Here is a 19,547-nt window from a genome sequence, read left to right as displayed (position 1 = left end):
AAACAAACACACTTTCGCATTTATAATAGGGGTAGTGATAGTCAGCATCCATGGCAATTTCTCTGTACTTAGGCTTATTTTTTAAGGATATAGTATTTGAATCATGAAGCTTAATTATCACATTCATATTCCTTATTTCCACAAAATGAAAATTTATAATATTTACATGTGACCATGTTAGAGTTTAACAAAATTATGAGTAAGTACATTAGAAATTCAAAATATTTTTTGTATTCATTTTCTAAGTATTGATTTTAACGGCCTATTATTATTTGGCGCAAAAAAAAAAGTACATCAGTTTTTTTTGTTAGATACATATTTAACTCGCCGGCAAAATAATGTAAGTACCTTTTTTGATACAAAGATTACTTTCGCACAAACATTAACCTTTTAAATTGGTGCATTATTCATCTAAATTAAATTAGTTTTGTTAAATGTGACACATTGTCTTTAGGCTGTTTATTTTTAATCGACTTCCAGAAAAGGTGGAGGTTCCTTCTCGATAATTAGGTGCGTGCTTTATTATTATTGAGGCTATGATCAAGGTAAAGATTTATATGAAACATTTGAATATTTAATTCCTTATTCATTTACTTGGTTGAGTTCGAAAATCGGTCCGCAAAGTTTCTTGCATTTGGCCAAGGACCAGTTGAAATTGCGTTGATACTCTATAGTTAGCTTGATACTTTTCACACAATTCTATGAAAACTGCATGTAGATATTTTAGTATTGAATGATCCAGAGTTGGAAACATGTGGTGCAGGGCGTGATCTCCGAAGAGTGTCATCACAGCGAATGTATTGCTGTTTATGTCCTTTCGATCTAAAAGAGCTTCTACCTGATGTTCACCCCAATCTGGAGTCAAACTCCTGAAAAGCAAAAAAAAATCTTTGAAGCAACAGACTACCAGACACTATGGTACGTGACAGGTCGAGATGGCCATCGGGTTTGGAACGCCCTGTACACCTGCACAGCCCCCGCGCTAATTCGGTGCGGGAAAGCGTGGGTGTGGGGGGCGTCCCCCTGCCTCATACCCCGATTGTCATCTCGACCTGTAAGAGAGACCTGTAAGAAGAAGAATAAAAAGCCAAGCTATTCCTCCTACCTGTGTCTAAAATCTCAAGTCTCCTAAGGAAGTTTATAAATTAAAACCGATTGCAAAATTTGTGACGAACATACCAACAAATAAAAAGTCAAGGAAGCGAGTTAATACCTTATGTATTGTCATCCAATTCCAATCTACATAATACACTTCAAATTTTAAGTCTCGCTCATCGCGAAGTTAGTTTAAAATCGATAGCAAAAGTATTGAACAGGCAAACAAACAGACCAACAACAAGTTAATAAAAATGTGTTAAAAATGAATAGTTACCGTGGCTCGTCACCATCTTTAATGGCATCTGGATGATGGTGGGCCGCATTAACCGCGATGGTGAAAAACACCAAACTGCCGGTACAGTTGATCCATAGCCATGTGTAGAGTACGTGTGGAACAGAGCAGCCACTTGTGAACCACATACAAAGGGGCAACAAGAAGCCAATGGCGTCGTGCCAACGGTAATGTGCTCTGAAAAACCCTTCGCGAAGGAATATGCTCAGAAATCTGGAATAAGAACACTTTTATTATATTACTAGCAGGTGCTCATGATTTTACTTAGATCAAACTAAGTTTCAAAACGTTTCACACCTCCCCTGTACCTTCTGTTTAAACTACTTTTTATATTTTTATATAGTGTGTTTTTATTAACTAAGACATTATGTCAAATCCAAAACCATAGGAGATACAAGGAAACTGTCTTAACTCTTAAGAAACTTAAGGTCTTTTTAGTTCATCAATTAGCTTTATTGATGCACTTTACACTTAATTTAATTTATAAGTTGACGTGAATAGCCTATCTTAATTATCTTATCTGACTAACCTTACTGATCTTATAGCTTATCTGACTTTTCTTACTACTTCTTACTTGAGATCTATTGACATTGAAACACCGTACAGTAATTCTTTTTTTTATTTCTTTCTTACCTTTTGCTGAAGCTCAATAAAAATGTGAAAGGAAAGAAGAGCCATTCAGTTAAAAATCCAAGTCTTGCGTGCAGTGGTTTGTCTTTTCTTGGATTATAGTACAGAAACGGTTCAAGTGAACTTATTTCCAAGTCGTTTAGGGTATTTGTATGAAGATGGTGAGAAAGAACATGAGATACTCTAAAATCCCTGAAAACAATATTTAAAAATTATCTTCATTCGTCCAAGAAAAAAAATGATTTTTCCTACCTCAACATGGATATTTTTGATCAAAATCATATAACAACAACATCATTATTATTTGAAGCCTTCGATGAAAAATTAGTACATTCGTTATCGATGTTTGAAGCAATTCTATTTTCCGCCAAATTGTCCTATTCAAACCATGTAAGGTTATGGGGTACATAAGGCACCCCCTTTACAAATTCAATATCTAATCATCGAACATTCTTGATTTATTATGTTTTTAGATGATTTTGTCACAACTTCGTTTGCGTGATTTAAGGTTTTTAAAAAGCCTGAGGTAACTTTTTGTTTTTCTGGGATAAATAAATAGTCTATGTCACGCTCCAGGTCTTTCTATAATCATGCAAAAAATCACGTGGATCCGATCCGTTGATCTGTTGCTACGTTGAAAAGATGAGATGAAAAGTAGCCTGTGGCACTCTCTATAGTTCTTTAACTATATTATTCATGCAAAATACGTCAATTCGCGTTGCTCAGTTGTGGCGTAATTGAAGGATAGACCAACAAACAAACACACTTTACAATATTACTTATTAGAAAAGTAGGGATAACTTAGACAAAATTTCGCTTAGTACCTAATGGTTTTGCATGATCAGTAGCCTTTCAGTGTTGAAAATTAAACGCAAAAACACAATACATATTATGATATTTAAATCACTACCCATATTATAAATGTTACGACAATATGTTCAAGTCGCAACGAAGCAACGGATCGACGTAATTTTTAGTGATTTCGAGTGACAATTTGCTACTTTTTATCCTGGATAATCAAAGAGTTCTTTGCGCTTTTCTCTAGTCGACCAGTCAACCAAAAGGTAGAAAAATTATTTCGGAACACTTACCTATAAGACCACATGCTCATGTTAAACAGATACATCCTCCAATTGGTTCTACGATGAATGAAGTTATGGCAAGTCACCGTCAAGGTGGCAAGACTCAAGGACGCAATAATGTACCAGAATGTCGCTAACCAATAGTTTTCGCATCGACAAGCCAAACCAGAGCTGCACAGAAGCGTCGCAAATATTCCATCAGTTATTCTATCTGCAGTTGCAGAGGCATCCTTTGGTATTTTCTTCAATTCGTCATACACTGCCCGCTTCAACGTTCTATAAAATCCGTTTTCATGGAATGTAAATGGAGAATTTCGTGGCGTTTTTGCAGCCCTCACAAAATATTTATTCAGCATTTTCTCTGTTGAAGGATTTATGTGGTGCGATTCGAAACCCTCTGTTATGTCCGTACCCTGAGACAACACGAGGAAGAATTCAATTACCATCTTCAGGTACTTTCCATGTAGTAAAGGTATTAGAGTGGTATAGTCTAGTTGTGACAAAGCAGAATGGAAATTGTGGGTTAGCAACATTGATATTAGTCAGTAACTGGATGGGTGACCTGGATGAAATGGAGGGTGAAAAAGGTGTGAAGGTCTTTACTATTCCACCGTACCTCAGAGCGCACGTTAAAAGCCTATGGCCCTGATTTTTTTTAATTTATAGACTAGCGCTTGGCTGCAATCAAACCTGGTGGCAAGTGATGATGCAGCCTAAGACGGAACGCGTTTACCTAGAAGATGCCTATATTTCGTAGATTAACATATAATATTAATCGTTAAACCTAAATGTTAAAATTGTACTCTTCGTCAAGTCGTAGGTAGGTAAATGTGAGAGGATCAGGGGTCCCACTGCAAGAAAAACTCCTAGTGGTTAACGACGAGAGGACTACAACACAGAGAAAGAAAAAGGAAAAATGTTAAATTGCACGCGTAACCAGAAAATATTCACTTCTTTGCCAGCATAATAAGGAGTATTTAAATACAAAGATTTCTATCGTTTGCAAGATTCCAGATGGAAGTGATAACTACAAAGTCATTACAACTCGCTTTAATACTAAAACGACGGAAAATACTTTTGCGCTTTGTGGATTTATTCTTGTTTGAACTAGAATCTAGATGGACAATATAGGAATATTTTTAATAAAGCTATGTTTAAAGTTTCTCTCTCTCTCCTCTGCGTCATAATCCCCATTATAAAATTTGGTAGGTAGGTAGATCTTATAGCTGACTTTTGGGGAAAAATCTGAAAACCGTGAATTTGTGGTTACATCACACAAAAAAAATTAAATTGTGGTCATGAACTAATAATTAGTATTTTCAATTTTCTAATTAAGATAACTATATCAAATGGAATATCAAAATATCGTATGAAAAGTCTACACCTGTGCATTCTAAAACAGATTTTTATTTATTTTTATGCATCATAGTTTTTGAATTATCGTGCAAAATGTCGAAAAAATACGACTGTAGTACGGAACACTCGTTGCGCGAGCCTGACTCGCACTTGGCCGGTTTTTCATAGCAAAACGACCTGAAACTGTACTAAAATTTAGGCCATAGTTAGTGATTTTGATCAAAACGGTATAATTACAGTAAAGTTTCAATAGCTTTCATTCAGCTTTTTGCTCTTCGTGAAAAATTTTATTTCGTGCATTTCATTTAGTTTGTCAGCTCCTCAATTATTCTAACAGCACTCACCTTAGTTAATTCCAGCCATTCTTCACCACCGGGATGTTTCTTTACAAAATCCGTAAAATCGTACAATTTGTCATGTACCCTCCAAAGTCCTTCTGCGCCGTCGTCCATAGCTTTGCCAGTAAGCCATTGTAGAGGGTCTCTAAAAGCTTCATCCCGTAAAGACGGGTACTTCAGTTGAGGAAAACTGACGTGAGTTTTTTTATGTGCGGCGCGTTCTTCAGCTCCTTGAATCCATTCAGATTCTTTTGGAGCCATTTCTAATTTCTAATACATTAAAGAAACTGTGTAAAAAATGCAAGCCTATAGTAAATACTAGTACTAGCCTAAAGGAAATAACTTTACTAAGTGAGCTGCATTGGATAAGATAAAGCTAATATGCATACGACCTCTACGCGGTTAAACAAACAGGTCATATGTAATCATATATTTTGTTAAGCACGTGATATGTAATTTCTATAATCACTTATGTTATCGTAGTATTTGCACGATGGAGACGACGGTTATGGAAAATTTCTTTATCATGTTATTTAATTGCCATTTTCTAGAAAACAATTATTATTATTAAAACAGAGACCCTAGTGTAAATTTTCAAATTAAAAAGATACAACAGAGCTACGTTATATCAGGCTGGGCTCACGGTAATTTTACATATAACATTACCGTGCCGGGCTCACTTGGTCATGTAACCCGAGAAATATACCTGCGGGGGTGCCCCCCTTCGACAAGAAATATATGAGAGAAGAATTTACGCGAGCGGCATTTGTTAAATTTTAGGCCGTAGCGTAGCGATATGCAAGCTGATTCTCACTTTATTTTAGTGTAACAAGAGTCGTTAAATGTATATTAATGTCTTGTATAATTATCATATCCACACTAAATGACTGATTTACGCTTACTCAAGTTACTAAGTACTTCCTAATCTTCTTTCTATGTATATACATATAAAAATGAATGGCTGAATGTGTTGCTAATCGCAAATCTCGAGAACAGCTGACCGATTTCGCTAATTCTTTTTTTATAATATTCCTTGAAGTACGAGGATGGCTCTAACGGAGAGCAAAATTTAAAAATTGTAGGTAAGTATTAAAAAAAATAAAAACTGTTAGGCGGCACGAAGTTCGCCGGGTCAGCTAGTTATCTATATAAATGCAACCGTCACGTTTGGTATAAGTCCCGCAAATTGTTATTGCGCTGGAACCATGTCTCATTATCATCGAAATGACGTCATTTTGACGTCAGCCGAAATAAAAATATAGCATCAGCTCGACACTTTAGTCTACTGCTGACGTCACTAAAATGGTGGCCACGCGCATTAGCAATTTGCGGGACTTATAGCACTATTACTATTTACACTGGCCTATACAGTATAATCACTATAATGTAACAATACCTACTTTCTCGCAGTTTATTCTTTTGCAAACGCGTTACAGTACAAGGCAGAAAATAATGTACGGATGTACATTCGACCTTTGGAAAGAGATTTTGTAGGTTTTGTTGAGCATTGTCTCTGTCGTTGAGATCGACACAACGACACATAGGTATGAGTGACAGAGACAACGCCCTACAAAGCCGAAATCTCGTTCTAAAGGTCGATGTAAGTACATTATCTTCTGCCGCGTACTGTACAAAATTCGCGAGGGAGATTTGTCGCACTAATTGTGCTCGGACTCATGATCCTTTACATTGATAGTACCTACAGTTCTGTCGTTATTACATATAATAATTATAATATCGTATATAGAAGCACCTATTATAGAACTTACAACACCATAATTATTATTATGGGACATACTAATTGATCGTCATAATTATATATTTTATCACGAACAGTAGGTATAATTTTATCAGTATAACAGCTACAATTACATGCGAATAACATTATTCGTAGTATACGGTAGTATGAGCTCTGTAATATTACAATATTATGAGATGAACTACGAGTATAATAGGTAATAGATAACATAACTTATTCAACTCAAATAACAAGAAGGACTGGCTCTTTTTTTGCGCAACGGATCAGCCTGACTGTCCAGCGTGGAAATGCAACCAGTATTCTTGACACTATTCCACGCGGGCCTGATTTGTATAGTAATTAGATAAGGCTAGCTTTAAGTTTTATTGTAATACTAGCTGATGGAATTAGGTTTTTTAAATCCCATGGGAACTCTTTGATTTTCCGGGATAAAGTAGCCTATGTCACTCTCCAGTCTCTTTTTGACAGATTTCTGGACCGATTTGCGTAATTATTTTTTAATCGATAGAGAAACTTTGCGACACTGCCCCATAAAAAATTGGATTACAACTACTCAATCCTGATGCTGCAGGGGACGTACTCCGGGTAGATATATAAGATAGTTTTATCCCGATAAATAATAGGGATTTTCGGGATCGGTAATAGTAGTTTTGTCGATGTTACTGCATAATTCAGTCAAATCTTAACAGATTTTGATATTTCTTGTTTTTACAAAGTTTAAGTCCTTCCCCTATATCTACGTAAGTAACAGAATCGAGTTTAGTAAAAAAAATGTACTTATGGTTCAATTTCTTATCACGTCATAATCATAATCACGTCGCAGCGGTGCAACGGATTAACGTGATTTTTTGCATGGGTATAGATAAAGACCCGGAGAGTGACATAGGCTACTTTTTATCCTGGAAAATCAAAGAGTTCCCACGGGATTTTTAAAAAACCTAATTCCACGCGGACGAAGTTGGCGGGCATCAGCTAGTAAATAATATTTTTATAATAGGTTCGATTGCTTCGCTTCCATGTACAGAAAATAAACTACACATTCAACTTCAGTAATTAAACCGGAGATTAAAAAAAGTTGTACACCAAACTTCTCTTTGCGCGATAAATGAGTAGGTTTGTGTTGAACGCCAAAGGAAATTCCTCAAAGCTTTGGCCGTTTCTCACGCGCGCCCGCGCCAGCATGAAAAACATTCTGTGATCGAGGGTGGCTGCGAGGCTTTATATTTTACTTAATAAAATTTACTGCTTTGAGATTTCTTGTACGGTGGTGCGGAACCCTTCGTGTGCGAGTACGACTCGCACTTGGCCGGTTTTTTTAATTATACACAACTAGATATGCCCGCGGCTTCATCCGCAAAATTTCAGTTTTATTAAAAACTTTCGTTGGAACTCTTTGATTTTCCAAGATAAAAGTAGCCTACTTATATAATTTGCCTTCGGGATGCAAGCTATTACTGTACCAAATAGATAATGCTCATTGCCCACGACTTTTTCGGTGTGGATTTAGGTTTTTAAAACTCCCGTGGTTGATTTTCCGGGACAATGTCCTTTCCCAAAATGCAAGCTATCTTTGTATTAAATTTTGTCAAAATATAGCAGAAAAGCTAGCAGATGAACAGACACACTTTTGTACCTACTTATTATAATAATGTGGATTTCATCACATTGTAAAAATGGCCACCGACAGAAGCCGATGGAAACAGATAAGCCATTCGAGGGCAGTTTGCCAGGACCACGATCTTCAGCAATGAAGGAACGACCGGAGAGAGAGAGATTATAATAATAATAGTACCTATAGATTAATCATAAGTATTTTACTAGAGCAATTAATTACTAGATACGACGTAAGTTTCTCTAAATAATAATCTATTTGTAGTGTTCCAAAATAACAATTGATAACTATTATTAAACTAATTAAATATAACAATCATTTCACTACCCATATTATAAATGTGAAAGTGTGTTTGTTTGTTGGAAAGGTTGACTGTTGGTTTGCTCTTCAATCGCAACAGAGCAGGCGATCGACGTTAATTTGCATGGAGATGGAGAGTGACATAGACTACTTATTATGTAGGGAAATTTATGAGTTCCCACTGAATTTTTAAAAACCTAAATCCATGTGGATAAAGTTGCGGGCATCAGCTAGTAACCTAAATAAATTATTATGAAATTATTATTTGGTCCTTGAACCAATTTCCAGATTTTATCGAAGTCGTTAAATATAATTAACTCCCTTTAATAACAGTGTGTCTTTAGGCGCCACTTATGTTGTATTTAATAACACAAGCTCAGTAAGTTTGCACGACTAGCAACAATAAACAAAAATTTAGATAATAAGTAAAATATTGATAACGATAGGTACTAAACTTTATATAAGAAGCAGTGAAGATACAAATTATTACTTTAGAGCGTCCCTCCTGTGTTAAACGTATCGACTACCGACTGTATTATGACATCGTGAGACCTAAGTGCAAGTAAAATTCTTGAGAATGGCACCAAAAGACACAGATTATTTAGAAATAGCACACCAAAGAGCTATTGAAAAGAAAACTCATGTCAGCTTTCCGCAACTAAAGTACCCGTCATTGAGAGACGAGGGCTTAAGAGACCCGGTACAATGGCTGCAGGGAAAATCTATGGATGATGGGGCAGAGGGGCTGTGGAGAGTGCACGATAGTTTGTACGACTTGGGAGAGTTTGTGGAATCCCATCCTGGTGGCGCTGAGTGGTTGGAACTAACGAAGGTACCTAATTTTTGTATTTGTCTAAATCTATAGTATGCGACAGTTCGAGATAGCAATCGGGGAGGGAACGCCCCGCACACCCGCACAGTCCCAACGCTAACCCAATGCGGGCCAACGCGGGTGAGGTGCGGATGTGCGGGGCGTCCCTCCGCCTCATACCCCGATTGACACCTCGACCTGACGCGGACTATACTTTCCTTTGTCTATAGCCCTTAATTATAATGAAAAACCGGACAGTTGCGAGTTGAACTCGCGTGTAGAGGTTCCGTACAATGAATATGCAAGTTGGTACGCACAATATTGAAATACGTACCTACCATGTTATTTTAAGACTAGAGACTTCTTATAGGTTTTCTCATAAACTAAACACTAAAAGTATTTTATAATCGCTTGAGTTTTCGTAAAAGACTATAAACTCAATATACTTCATCGGCGAAGTACACTGCGCTCCTGGTGTGGTACTAATAAAAGTCATAAAGCAAAATATAAGTATAAGACGAATAAGAAATAATAAAAACGCCAAAATATCCATATAAGCTACGTACACGAGATTTTATCGGATAGAGCAGTGACAGTAGAAAATATTAGTTAGGTATATATTATTAAACTGTTCACTCGGAGTCTATGCGGGAAAATCCCGTGTACGAGAGATTTTTTCCCGTATGCTGTCCGAAGTTGAAACCGAGGAGGCCGCGTCTCGAAACGATTTTATCGAATACGACATGATGCAAAACTTGTCTCTCGTATTCAAGACACAATTGCTTGTGACGCAGCTAAGTAGCTTAGCTGTAGTCGAATGGGTCGTCGTGTCAAACGCCCCTCACGTTTACGGTAAAATCTTATAAGTAAAAAAATCGAATCGAATAGCCGCCGTGTGAACGTAGCCTTATTTGAATTATTTCGAATGAGTTTAATTCGAGGTACTTACCTACTAAGTAAAAGTATTCTGTGGTTAATTATATCGTTTTTATTCAATCTGTTTAAATCTCAAATCACACAGTAGGGTAAAGTCAGCAACCCGTCCATAGACGCTTGTACTGGCGAGTGGACGACGCACTATGGTGCGAACGGGTCGATTTCATATCAAAATTCAATAACTTTTAAACTACTTGGAATATTGAAATCAAATTTGAAATGATAGTAGATGAATAATCACAGTTTTATATTATGTAAAGATTTTATTTATTATTAAAACATAAATATTTAAATTCGAGTAATAAAAATGCAGTAAGCAATTTATTGCAGTTTATTCATAATGTTATTTATTCTATAAATGTAATTAAATTAATTTATACATGATTATTTATGCGTGAAATAAAACCCGTGTATTTAAATAATTAAAACCGGCCCAGTGCGAGTCAGGCTCGCACAATGAGGGTTCCGTACTACAGTCGTATTTTTTCGACATTTTGCACGATAATCCAAAAACTATGATGCGTAAAAATAAATAAAAATCTGTTTTAGAATGTACAAGTGAAGATCTTTCATATGATACCCCATTTGATATAGTTATCTCACTTCGAAAGTTGAAAATACTAATTATTAGTTCACGACCACAATTTAATGTTTTTTGTGTGGTCTAACCCTAAATTCACGGTTTTCAGATTTTCCCCAAAAGTCAGCTATAAGATGTACCTACCTGCCAAATTTCATGATTCTAGGTCAACGGGAAGTACCATGTAGGTTTCTTGACAGACAGACGGACAGACAGACAGACAACAAAGTGATCCTACAAGGGTTCCGTTTTTCCTTTTGAGGTACGGAACCCTAAAAAAATAAAACATAATATGTATGTAGTTAATTATCGACTTCAGCATTTGTTGGCTACAGACTATAATAAAAAATTAATCAAGATTATATTTTAAATCCTGATTTGTTTCCAGAAGTGCCTTAGCTTCTTCTTCCAATTCCATGACTTTACGTACCTTAGACGAACTCATACTAGAAATGTATGGGTCTGAGGGTATACCTACATGAGAGTATGCATCACGTCCTCATTCGTCGATGATCGTGAGCACTTTCTCGCATGGTGTAAGCGGATGGATTTGTAATCTTTGTTCCTCGCTTCTTGGGCATCTTCTGAAAGCTGTCCCAGTGGTAAAAAGAATGAAATTTTATAATATTTTCTCCGTGAATTAGAACTTTATGCACAGAAGAAGGCATGTAGTACCACTCATATTCTTGTACATAAAAATTCATTATTTAGGTATATGTATTCTAAATTTTTACGGGTGAAGTCGTGGGTGCTAGCTAGTGTAAATAATCACTAAGAGACATATTAAAACTTAAAAAAGTAAAACTTAAATTCTAAAAATGAAATAAGGCTAAGAATAACATACGGTGAAAAATAAACGGCAATATTTTAATACTGCCACTTAGTAGTATAACGCTGATTTTTAAAAGGGGGGCAGATTGGGGCAGCCAATTATTATATTTTCTTAAAGTACATTAATTTACTAATAAGAATACCATAATATCCAATCTTCGGCAAAATGCGCTAATTGTTAAAAGTCGAGCGAAACATTTTATATGCACTATATTCGGTGACATTAATTCCCAAATTAATTTTATATATTTTCACATTGAAATTAAATACAATTAGCACTTTAATATTTAAATGGATTACAGATTAAGCGAATAAAATAAAATAATCAATAGAAGCATCAATGATTTTTTTTATTCTGATGCGATCTAAGTTTCACTTAAAATTACGTCATAAATTAGTTGATTGAAGAGACTCAAGTTTGAGGTGTCATAATAAATTAACAGAAAGACTAGTAAAAAAAAACTCTGCAGGATGAACAAATATAGGTTTTGAGGAATTAGAAACAATTGTTGTTTTATTTATGTAAGACTATTGGAAAAATTGAATTTTGATATGAAATCGACCCGTTCGCACACGGTGCAAACCTAGCTTTGTTGCTGGCTGTACATTGAAGTATTGTCTAGTAGTACATTGCAGTTAGTGTAGTTTTTCAAATTTTATTATTAGAAAATCTTCGTCGCTTCGTGCCTACACATATTGCCATCAAGGTTTCCAAATTGAAAATAAATCGAGGTTCCAATACCGTGATTGCATTTTACCAATTCCGTGCTAGATACTACTCGTATACCTATGCCACCTCTCTGTTTATTTGCTAACGTATCGATTGTTTTTCCTATACTCTCTTCCAAAATTACATCCTGTAAGCGTCGAATATTGGACCAGCGCAGACTAGACCATTTCACAGGTAGCATGTGAAAAATAATGTGAAAGCCTTTTAGTATGTAACACTTGCTATCTTATATGAAGTATTCTGTGAAAAATCATGTGAAAAACCTTTTAGTATGTAACACTTGCTATCTTATATGAAGTATTCTGTGTAAAATCATTTGAAAAACCTTTTCATACTAAGTATATAACACTTGCTACGTTATATGAAGGAGCCTGTGAAAAATCATGTGAAAATCATTTTCATACTAATTACGTAACACTTGCCACCCTAGCTTGCCACCTTAATTAAAGTAGCCTGTGAAAAATCACGAAGTTAAATCTCCCACAGTTAAAAAACAATTACATCTAATCCCGCTTTATTGTTTTGTTTATTGAAATTGTGTGGAGCCGCACGCACTCACGAAAAAAATACGCGCGAACGGTTTCATACAATTTTCATGTCATAGAATTCTATGGACGAAACCCCGCAGTGAAATTTCGCAGTACACATGCTTACCCTACGCACTGTGGTTTAGGTACTTTATATTATGGCAGAATAATGTCGATGGAGTGGCATTTCGCACTAACAGGTAGTCGGAAAAAAATAAAAATACAGCGCTTTTAATGTTAAGTTTTATTTTGTACCAAGTTCCCTTTTACAACGATGCCATTTTATATGCATTTGTATGCATATAAAATGGCATCATGTACTTACATAGTTAATTTCTTGGCTTAAATTAATTTTTTTAATTTCGTCTCTACCTTTTAAATAACAATGAATTCGTAATTTTACACAGTTGTGTATATTTTTTGTAATTTAAATGATTTTTATCTGCGAGCAGTCCTTGTCCTTGGACTTTAATCCCAGTCCTTATTTTATTTTTATTTAATTTTGTTTATTTGAAATTAATCAACAGCGTAATTTTACATAATTATTATATAAATCTAAATCTAGTTTTTACAGAAGGCGACAAGAGATTACTTAAAATTATAATGAAATAGTTATAGTACTCAGGTACAATTTCTTGTGACATCCTTTCGAAATAAAGTATAACTAGGTATACTTATTATTTTTTCTAGATAATGTTATTTCAAACTTCTATCTTTATGTATCACTTGACTTCATAATTATGCAGATTTATGGATTTATTTATAATTAAGTATCGAGTAAATTGATCGAAGCTGTGAATATAGCCTAGTGGTTAGGAAGTTCACCTCCTAATCGGTGGTCAAGGTTCGATCCCGGGGACACACCTCTAACTATTCGGAGTTATGTGCATTTCAAGTAATCAAATATCACTTGTTTTAACACTTAAGGAAAACATCGTGAGGAAATCTGCATGCCTGAGAGTTCTTTAAATAGTGTTCTCAAAGGTGTGTAAAGTCTACCAATCCACACTTGGCCAGTGTGGTAGACTATGGCCAAAATTACCCTTCTCACTCTGAGAAGAAAACCCGTGCTCTGTGGTGAGCCGGGCGGCGCGGTGATGGGTTTATCATTATCGAGTATTGATATTAATAATTTATATAATTAATATATTATATAATTATACTAATAAGAAAAAATACTTAAACTAAACTACAATAAACTTAATTAATATAAATTAGTAGATTATTTTTAAATAAAAGTTAAAAGTATTTATTTTAACTGAAACTTGACACCGGCTACGGCTTAGTATCTTTATTGATTGTTCATTTGACCTTGTTATCAATTGACGTTGTTGCTGTTATATTTTATGTATGAAAAATACAAGAATAAGTAATATTCTTGTTGCCCTTTAAACCTAAATCATTATTAAGATTTACTATAAGTAGCTTAATTTATTTGATTTACCTCTAAATTAGACACAAAAACGTCAACGTCAACGGGAAGTGCCGTATAGGTTTTCTTGACAGACGGACAGATGGACAGACAGACAGACAGACAACAAAGGTACGGACTTTTGAGGTACGGAACCCTAAAAATTAAAAAAATTACAGTACACCTATTTAATGTAACTGCATCATACAAATGATAAACCATATAAATTATTTTGCAGTTTTATGCATATACAGCAAAAAGTATTTAAATTAACTTTAAATGCGCGCAAAATAATAATTTAATGTAAAAAGACAAGGTAGCAATCTTCTATATATAAAAATAATCGCTGAATGTGTTGCTGATCGCAAATCTCGAGAACAGCTGAACCGATTTCGCGAAGTACGAGGATGTTTTTTTTTTAAAAAAAACGACTGTTAGGCGGTACAAAGTTCGCCGGTAATGATAATGTCTGAAAAACTGTTATTGACAGTATAACGCGTGTAACGTTGTGTAATAGGGGGCTTCTAACATCAATGTTTGTAATAGTTGCACGTCTATTTTCACGCAATGATGATTTTGAATTCGAATTGATTCGAATACCCTAATAGAAATAATTATTGGTGCATCAATTTCTCACTGCTTCCCAAACTCGTATTTATGGAATACTCGATTACTACGCAATAGCTATATACTATAATCCAAATAACATTTTGAGGGATGTTACGCATTACGTCGTGCTGGCTACGAGTATTTCAAGCTCCATCTAAGCCACGTATTACTAAATTATTATAAATGCGAAATTAGTGTGTTTTTTTGTTGGTTTATTGGATTTTTGGTCAATCACGTCACAACCGAGCAACGGATTGATGTAATTTTCTTGCATGCTCAAAGACCTATAGAGTGACATAGGCTACTTTTTATCCCGGAAATTCAAAGAATTGTCACAGGAACAAAGGCACGAGCATCAGCTAGTCTTAATAAATTATACTTAGATACAAATAATCCGCATGGCACAGTCTAATGTTGTAATTTTGTATTTTTGTAGGGTACAGATATAACTGAGGCATTTGAATGTCACCACATCAGATCCATTGCAGAAAAAACATTACCCCGATTTTATATTCGCGATGCCAAAACTTCGAGAAATTCTCCATTCACTTTTAAAGAAGATGGTTTCTTTCGCACTTTAAAGAAACTTGTGAGTGAAGAAATTGAAAAAGTTCCAAAAGAAAGACTGAGGTACTCCGATATGTTAACAGATGGACTATTCGTGACGTTACTTGTAGCATCGGCCTTGTCCTGTTGGTCTGCCAATTATTGGCTCGTAATGGGATTCTATATCGTAGCATCAGTCTCCTTGGCCTGGCTCGTGGTCGCGTCACACAACTATATACATAGAAGAACAAATTGGAGGATGTATTACTTTAATTTTAGCCTATGGTCTTACAGGTACTTAAAAACAACCTTTCTGCTTGTTCCGTTCGCAATTTCTCCTCTAATCAAATTGGTGTAAACTATAAAGCTTCATTTAAACTACGGGATATAAATTACTAGCTGATGCCCGCAACTTCGTCCGCCTGGAATTAGGTTTTTCAAAAATCCCGTGGGAACTCTTTGATTTTTCGGGATAAAAAGCCTAAGCTAACTCTGTACCAAATTTTATCGAAATCGGTTAAACTGTTGGGCCGTGAAAAGCTAGCAGACAGACAGACAGACAGCCAGACACACTTTCGCATTTATAATATTAGTAAGTATGGATTACATAAGTATATTGGCGATCCCAAAATTGGTACTAATCTTTACAGTAAAAACCAGCCAAGAGCGAGTCAAACTCGCGCACCGAAGGTTCCGTACTCAGGTTTTTTTGGCATTTTACACGATAAATCAAAAACTAATTCACTGGTTCTTTTTACTGGTTCACTCTGACCGGCGCGGTCTGACTGCCTACTTTCTTCGCGGCGCTATAACGTTACAGACGTTACAAGGAACGCGGAACGCAGAATGCAGAACTCAGAACTGCTGAACTCTTGCTGTCTGCACTGGCTCTATAATATAATTTATATCCCGTAGTTTGATGTAACTAATAAGCTTAAGGTGTTACTTAATTATTGTTTCTATTTCAGGGATTTCAGAGTATCTCATGCTCTATCACATCATCTGTATCCGAATACTTTGATGGATCTGGAAATAAGTGCATTTGAACCTTTAATTTTCTGGAATCCTAGAAAAAATATTCCAATTTATGCCTATTTCGCAATTATATTCGAACTAATTTTCTTCCCTTTAGCATTCATCATAAATTGGGTAAAAAGGTAGATATGTAAAATTTTATCTCTCAGATGGTAACAAAAATGATTAAGATTATTTATATCATCATCATCATGATCAACCCGTCTCCGGCCCACTACTGAGCACAGGTCTGTTCTCAGAATGAAAGGGCCAAGGTCCGCCACGCCCAATTGCGAATTGGCAGACTTCACACACATTTGAGAACACTATGGAGAACTCTCAGGCATACCTACAGGTTTCCTCACGACGTTTGCCATCACCGTTATAGCAAGTGATATTTAATTCCTTAACAACATAATTTCTAAAAGTTAGAGGTGCGTGCCTGGGATCGAACCCCGACCTCCCAAAAAGGACAACTAGGATATATTTATATACATAATTGTAACATTTTTTGTAATACTGTAGAATTTATTTTGTAACAATTTTTATTTTCAGAATGATACCTATCTTCTTACGTGACGGTTTCTTTACGAACCATATTCGTTGGCATGACTTGGTGGGATTTCTGTTGCCATTATGGATGTATCTTGCCAGTGGTGCCAGCTTCAGTCATGCGCTCACAATGTGGCTTGGAATTATTTGCGGTGGTAGTTTCACTTTCTTTCTTATAGGATCCAATGCTGCTCATCACCATCCGAAAATATTTAAAGATGGTGATCAAGTCAGGTAAGCCATTTTCTAAATCTAAATATACTGACTGACTGACTGATCTATCAACGCACAGCTCAAACTACTGGACGGATCGGACTGAAATTTGGCATGCAGATAGCTATTATGACGTAGGCGTCCGCTAAGAAAGGATTTTTGAAAATTCAACATCTAAAAGGGTGAAATAGGTGTTTGAAATTTGTGTAGTCCACGCGGACGAAGTCGCAAACATAAACTAGTTAATAATTAAATTCTCCTATCACTACTCATATTATAAACTCAAAAGTGTGTTTGTTTGGATTTACTTTCTATCACGCCGCAATAAAGCAGTGGATCGACGTAATTTTTTGCATGGACTTAGTTAAAAACCTGGAAAGTAACCTGAATCAAAGAATTCCCATGGGATTTTCCTGGGAAAATCCCAAATATGGATTTAGGATTTTAAATCCGCGTGGGCGGATGAAGTTGCGTGCATCAACAAGTTTTAAAATAAAAATCCTGGTGCCACGTCTTAATTTTTTCCAGTCACTTGTACAAAATCATTTTACTTAGAACGCTCCCAAGGAAATTCGGCAAAAATGTACCAAACATCAAAATAAAAAGTAAATAAACATCACTTTGTATCGTTCGTATTAAATGAAAGTGAACTCATATTTTTCTAAAAGCACCTGTCGCAAACAAGAACTACGAGAATTTATATGAACTCGAGCAAGGTATGGCTTTGTATCCACAGGCAGCTAACTTTTTAAATAATAACCACCGCGTAGCCAAAAACATTCACCTAATTTGTAAAGTTGTTTTTTCTTGTTCTTTATGAAAAAGTAGCAGTTTGAAAACTTATACACAATTTAATAACGACTTTGGCTTATTTTAAAACTAGATAACACCTGTGACTTCATCTGCGTGGATTTAGGTTTTTGATTATACCATGGGAACTCTTTGATTTTCCGGGGTAAAACCTATAGTCTAGCCTATAGTTTATAGGGGTAGCCTATGTCCTTCCCCGAGACGCAAGCTATCTCGTAACAAATTTCAACAAAATTGGTTAAACTGATGGGCTGTAAAAAGCTAGTAGAGATAGGTACACACTTTCGCATTTATAATATTAGTATGGAATCGTTTTATGCTTCAAAACAAACATAAAATTATTTGTGAAGTCTAAATATATAATAGAAAAGGTGACGGACTGACTAATCTATCGACGCACAACTCAAACTAGTGGACGCATCGGCTGCATTATTTTGGCATGCAGATAGCTATCCGCTAAAAAAGGATTTTTGAGAATACCCTAAGGGGGTAAACTAGGGGATTGAAATTTGCGTAGTCCACGCGGACGAAGGGGCATAAGCTATTTTACTTAATTAAAAGGTAAAACTGATGAAATTTTCTTTTGCAGTGACGTTACTCTTGATTGGGGAATGCATGAGCTTGAGGCGGTCATGGACCGACCGAATATCAACGACAGCCATTTCAAAGTGATTACTTTCTTCGGACACCACGCTCTACATCATTTATTCCCTACCCTGGACCACGCTGTATTGGAATATTTATACCCAGTATTCATAAGGCATTGTGAAAAGTACAAAGCAAACTTTAGACTGGCATCACAGTTGGAACTCTTTATTGGTCAGATAAAAATGACACTGAAAACTGACCCGTCCCTTTTGTCTGAGCGATACAGTTAGTGAAACTGTTTATTTTAATTTGATTTTAATTTACAAACTTGTTTTATTTTTACTGTTTATTTTTACTCTACTTTATTATTGCTTTTATATAATTGTACCTACCTATTAAGTTAAGACGATCAGTAATCAGGCTATTATATCTACCTACACGTTGCACATAATAAAAGTGTATACCTACCTACAAAAAAGATATCATTAATTGAGTTACTGAGATGATAATGGTTTGTTTATAATATCTTAGGTTAAAGAACTTTGAAAATTAAATAAAAAAGTAGGTACGTAAATTGTTTAATGTGTTTTTATTATAATAACAAACATACACTAAAAAAATTTATGCCTGCGCTTTTACACATGTCATACTGCTGAAATTCAAAAATTACCAAATATGTACAATGTATTTTTATGCAGGTATGTACTTATTTATCAACTATAACTATTTCAATCGAATATTTCGACTTTTAAGCATTTTTTTACTAAAAGTACCTAGCCTAGAAGTTAATACCTAATTTTTCTAATACTAAAATACCTAAGTATAACTAAACATGAACTGGTTAAGAATAAGAATCGTGATAAATTTAACATTGGTATTTTTATACCTAATTACTTTTAAAACAGTAAATAATAAAGGATAA

General features: G+C 35.3%; 2 protein-coding genes across 2 annotated transcripts; one reads left to right on the top strand and one right to left on the bottom strand.

The window, feature by feature from the left end:
• Positions 1-215: 215 nt before the first annotated feature.
• LOC117987322 (cytochrome b5-related protein-like) lies at positions 216-5,156 on the bottom strand. The gene is made up of 5 exons (XM_034974320.2): positions 4,803-5,156; positions 3,112-3,515; positions 2,024-2,212; positions 1,373-1,603; positions 216-869 (listed from the first exon to the last, which is right to left on the bottom strand). The coding sequence occupies exons 1-5, from the start codon at positions 5,055-5,057 to the stop codon at positions 587-589; spliced, it is 1,362 nt and encodes a 453-aa protein (XP_034830211.1). The 5' UTR covers positions 5,058-5,156; the 3' UTR covers positions 216-586.
• Positions 5,157-8,945: 3,789 nt separating this feature from the next.
• LOC117987321 (cytochrome b5-related protein-like) lies at positions 8,946-19,197 on the top strand. The gene is made up of 5 exons (XM_034974319.2): positions 8,946-9,299; positions 15,339-15,742; positions 16,417-16,605; positions 17,018-17,248; positions 18,627-19,197. The coding sequence occupies exons 1-5, from the start codon at positions 9,045-9,047 to the stop codon at positions 18,913-18,915; spliced, it is 1,368 nt and encodes a 455-aa protein (XP_034830210.1). The 5' UTR covers positions 8,946-9,044; the 3' UTR covers positions 18,916-19,197.
• The last annotated feature ends 350 nt before the right edge of the window (positions 19,198-19,547 follow it).

The sequence above is a fragment of the Maniola hyperantus genome, chromosome 12 (assembly GCF_902806685.2).
Source record: "Maniola hyperantus chromosome 12, iAphHyp1.2, whole genome shotgun sequence".
NCBI classification, from domain to species: domain Eukaryota; kingdom Metazoa; phylum Arthropoda; class Insecta; order Lepidoptera; family Nymphalidae; genus Maniola; species Maniola hyperantus.
This window is presented reverse-complemented; position numbering and strand designations above follow the sequence as displayed.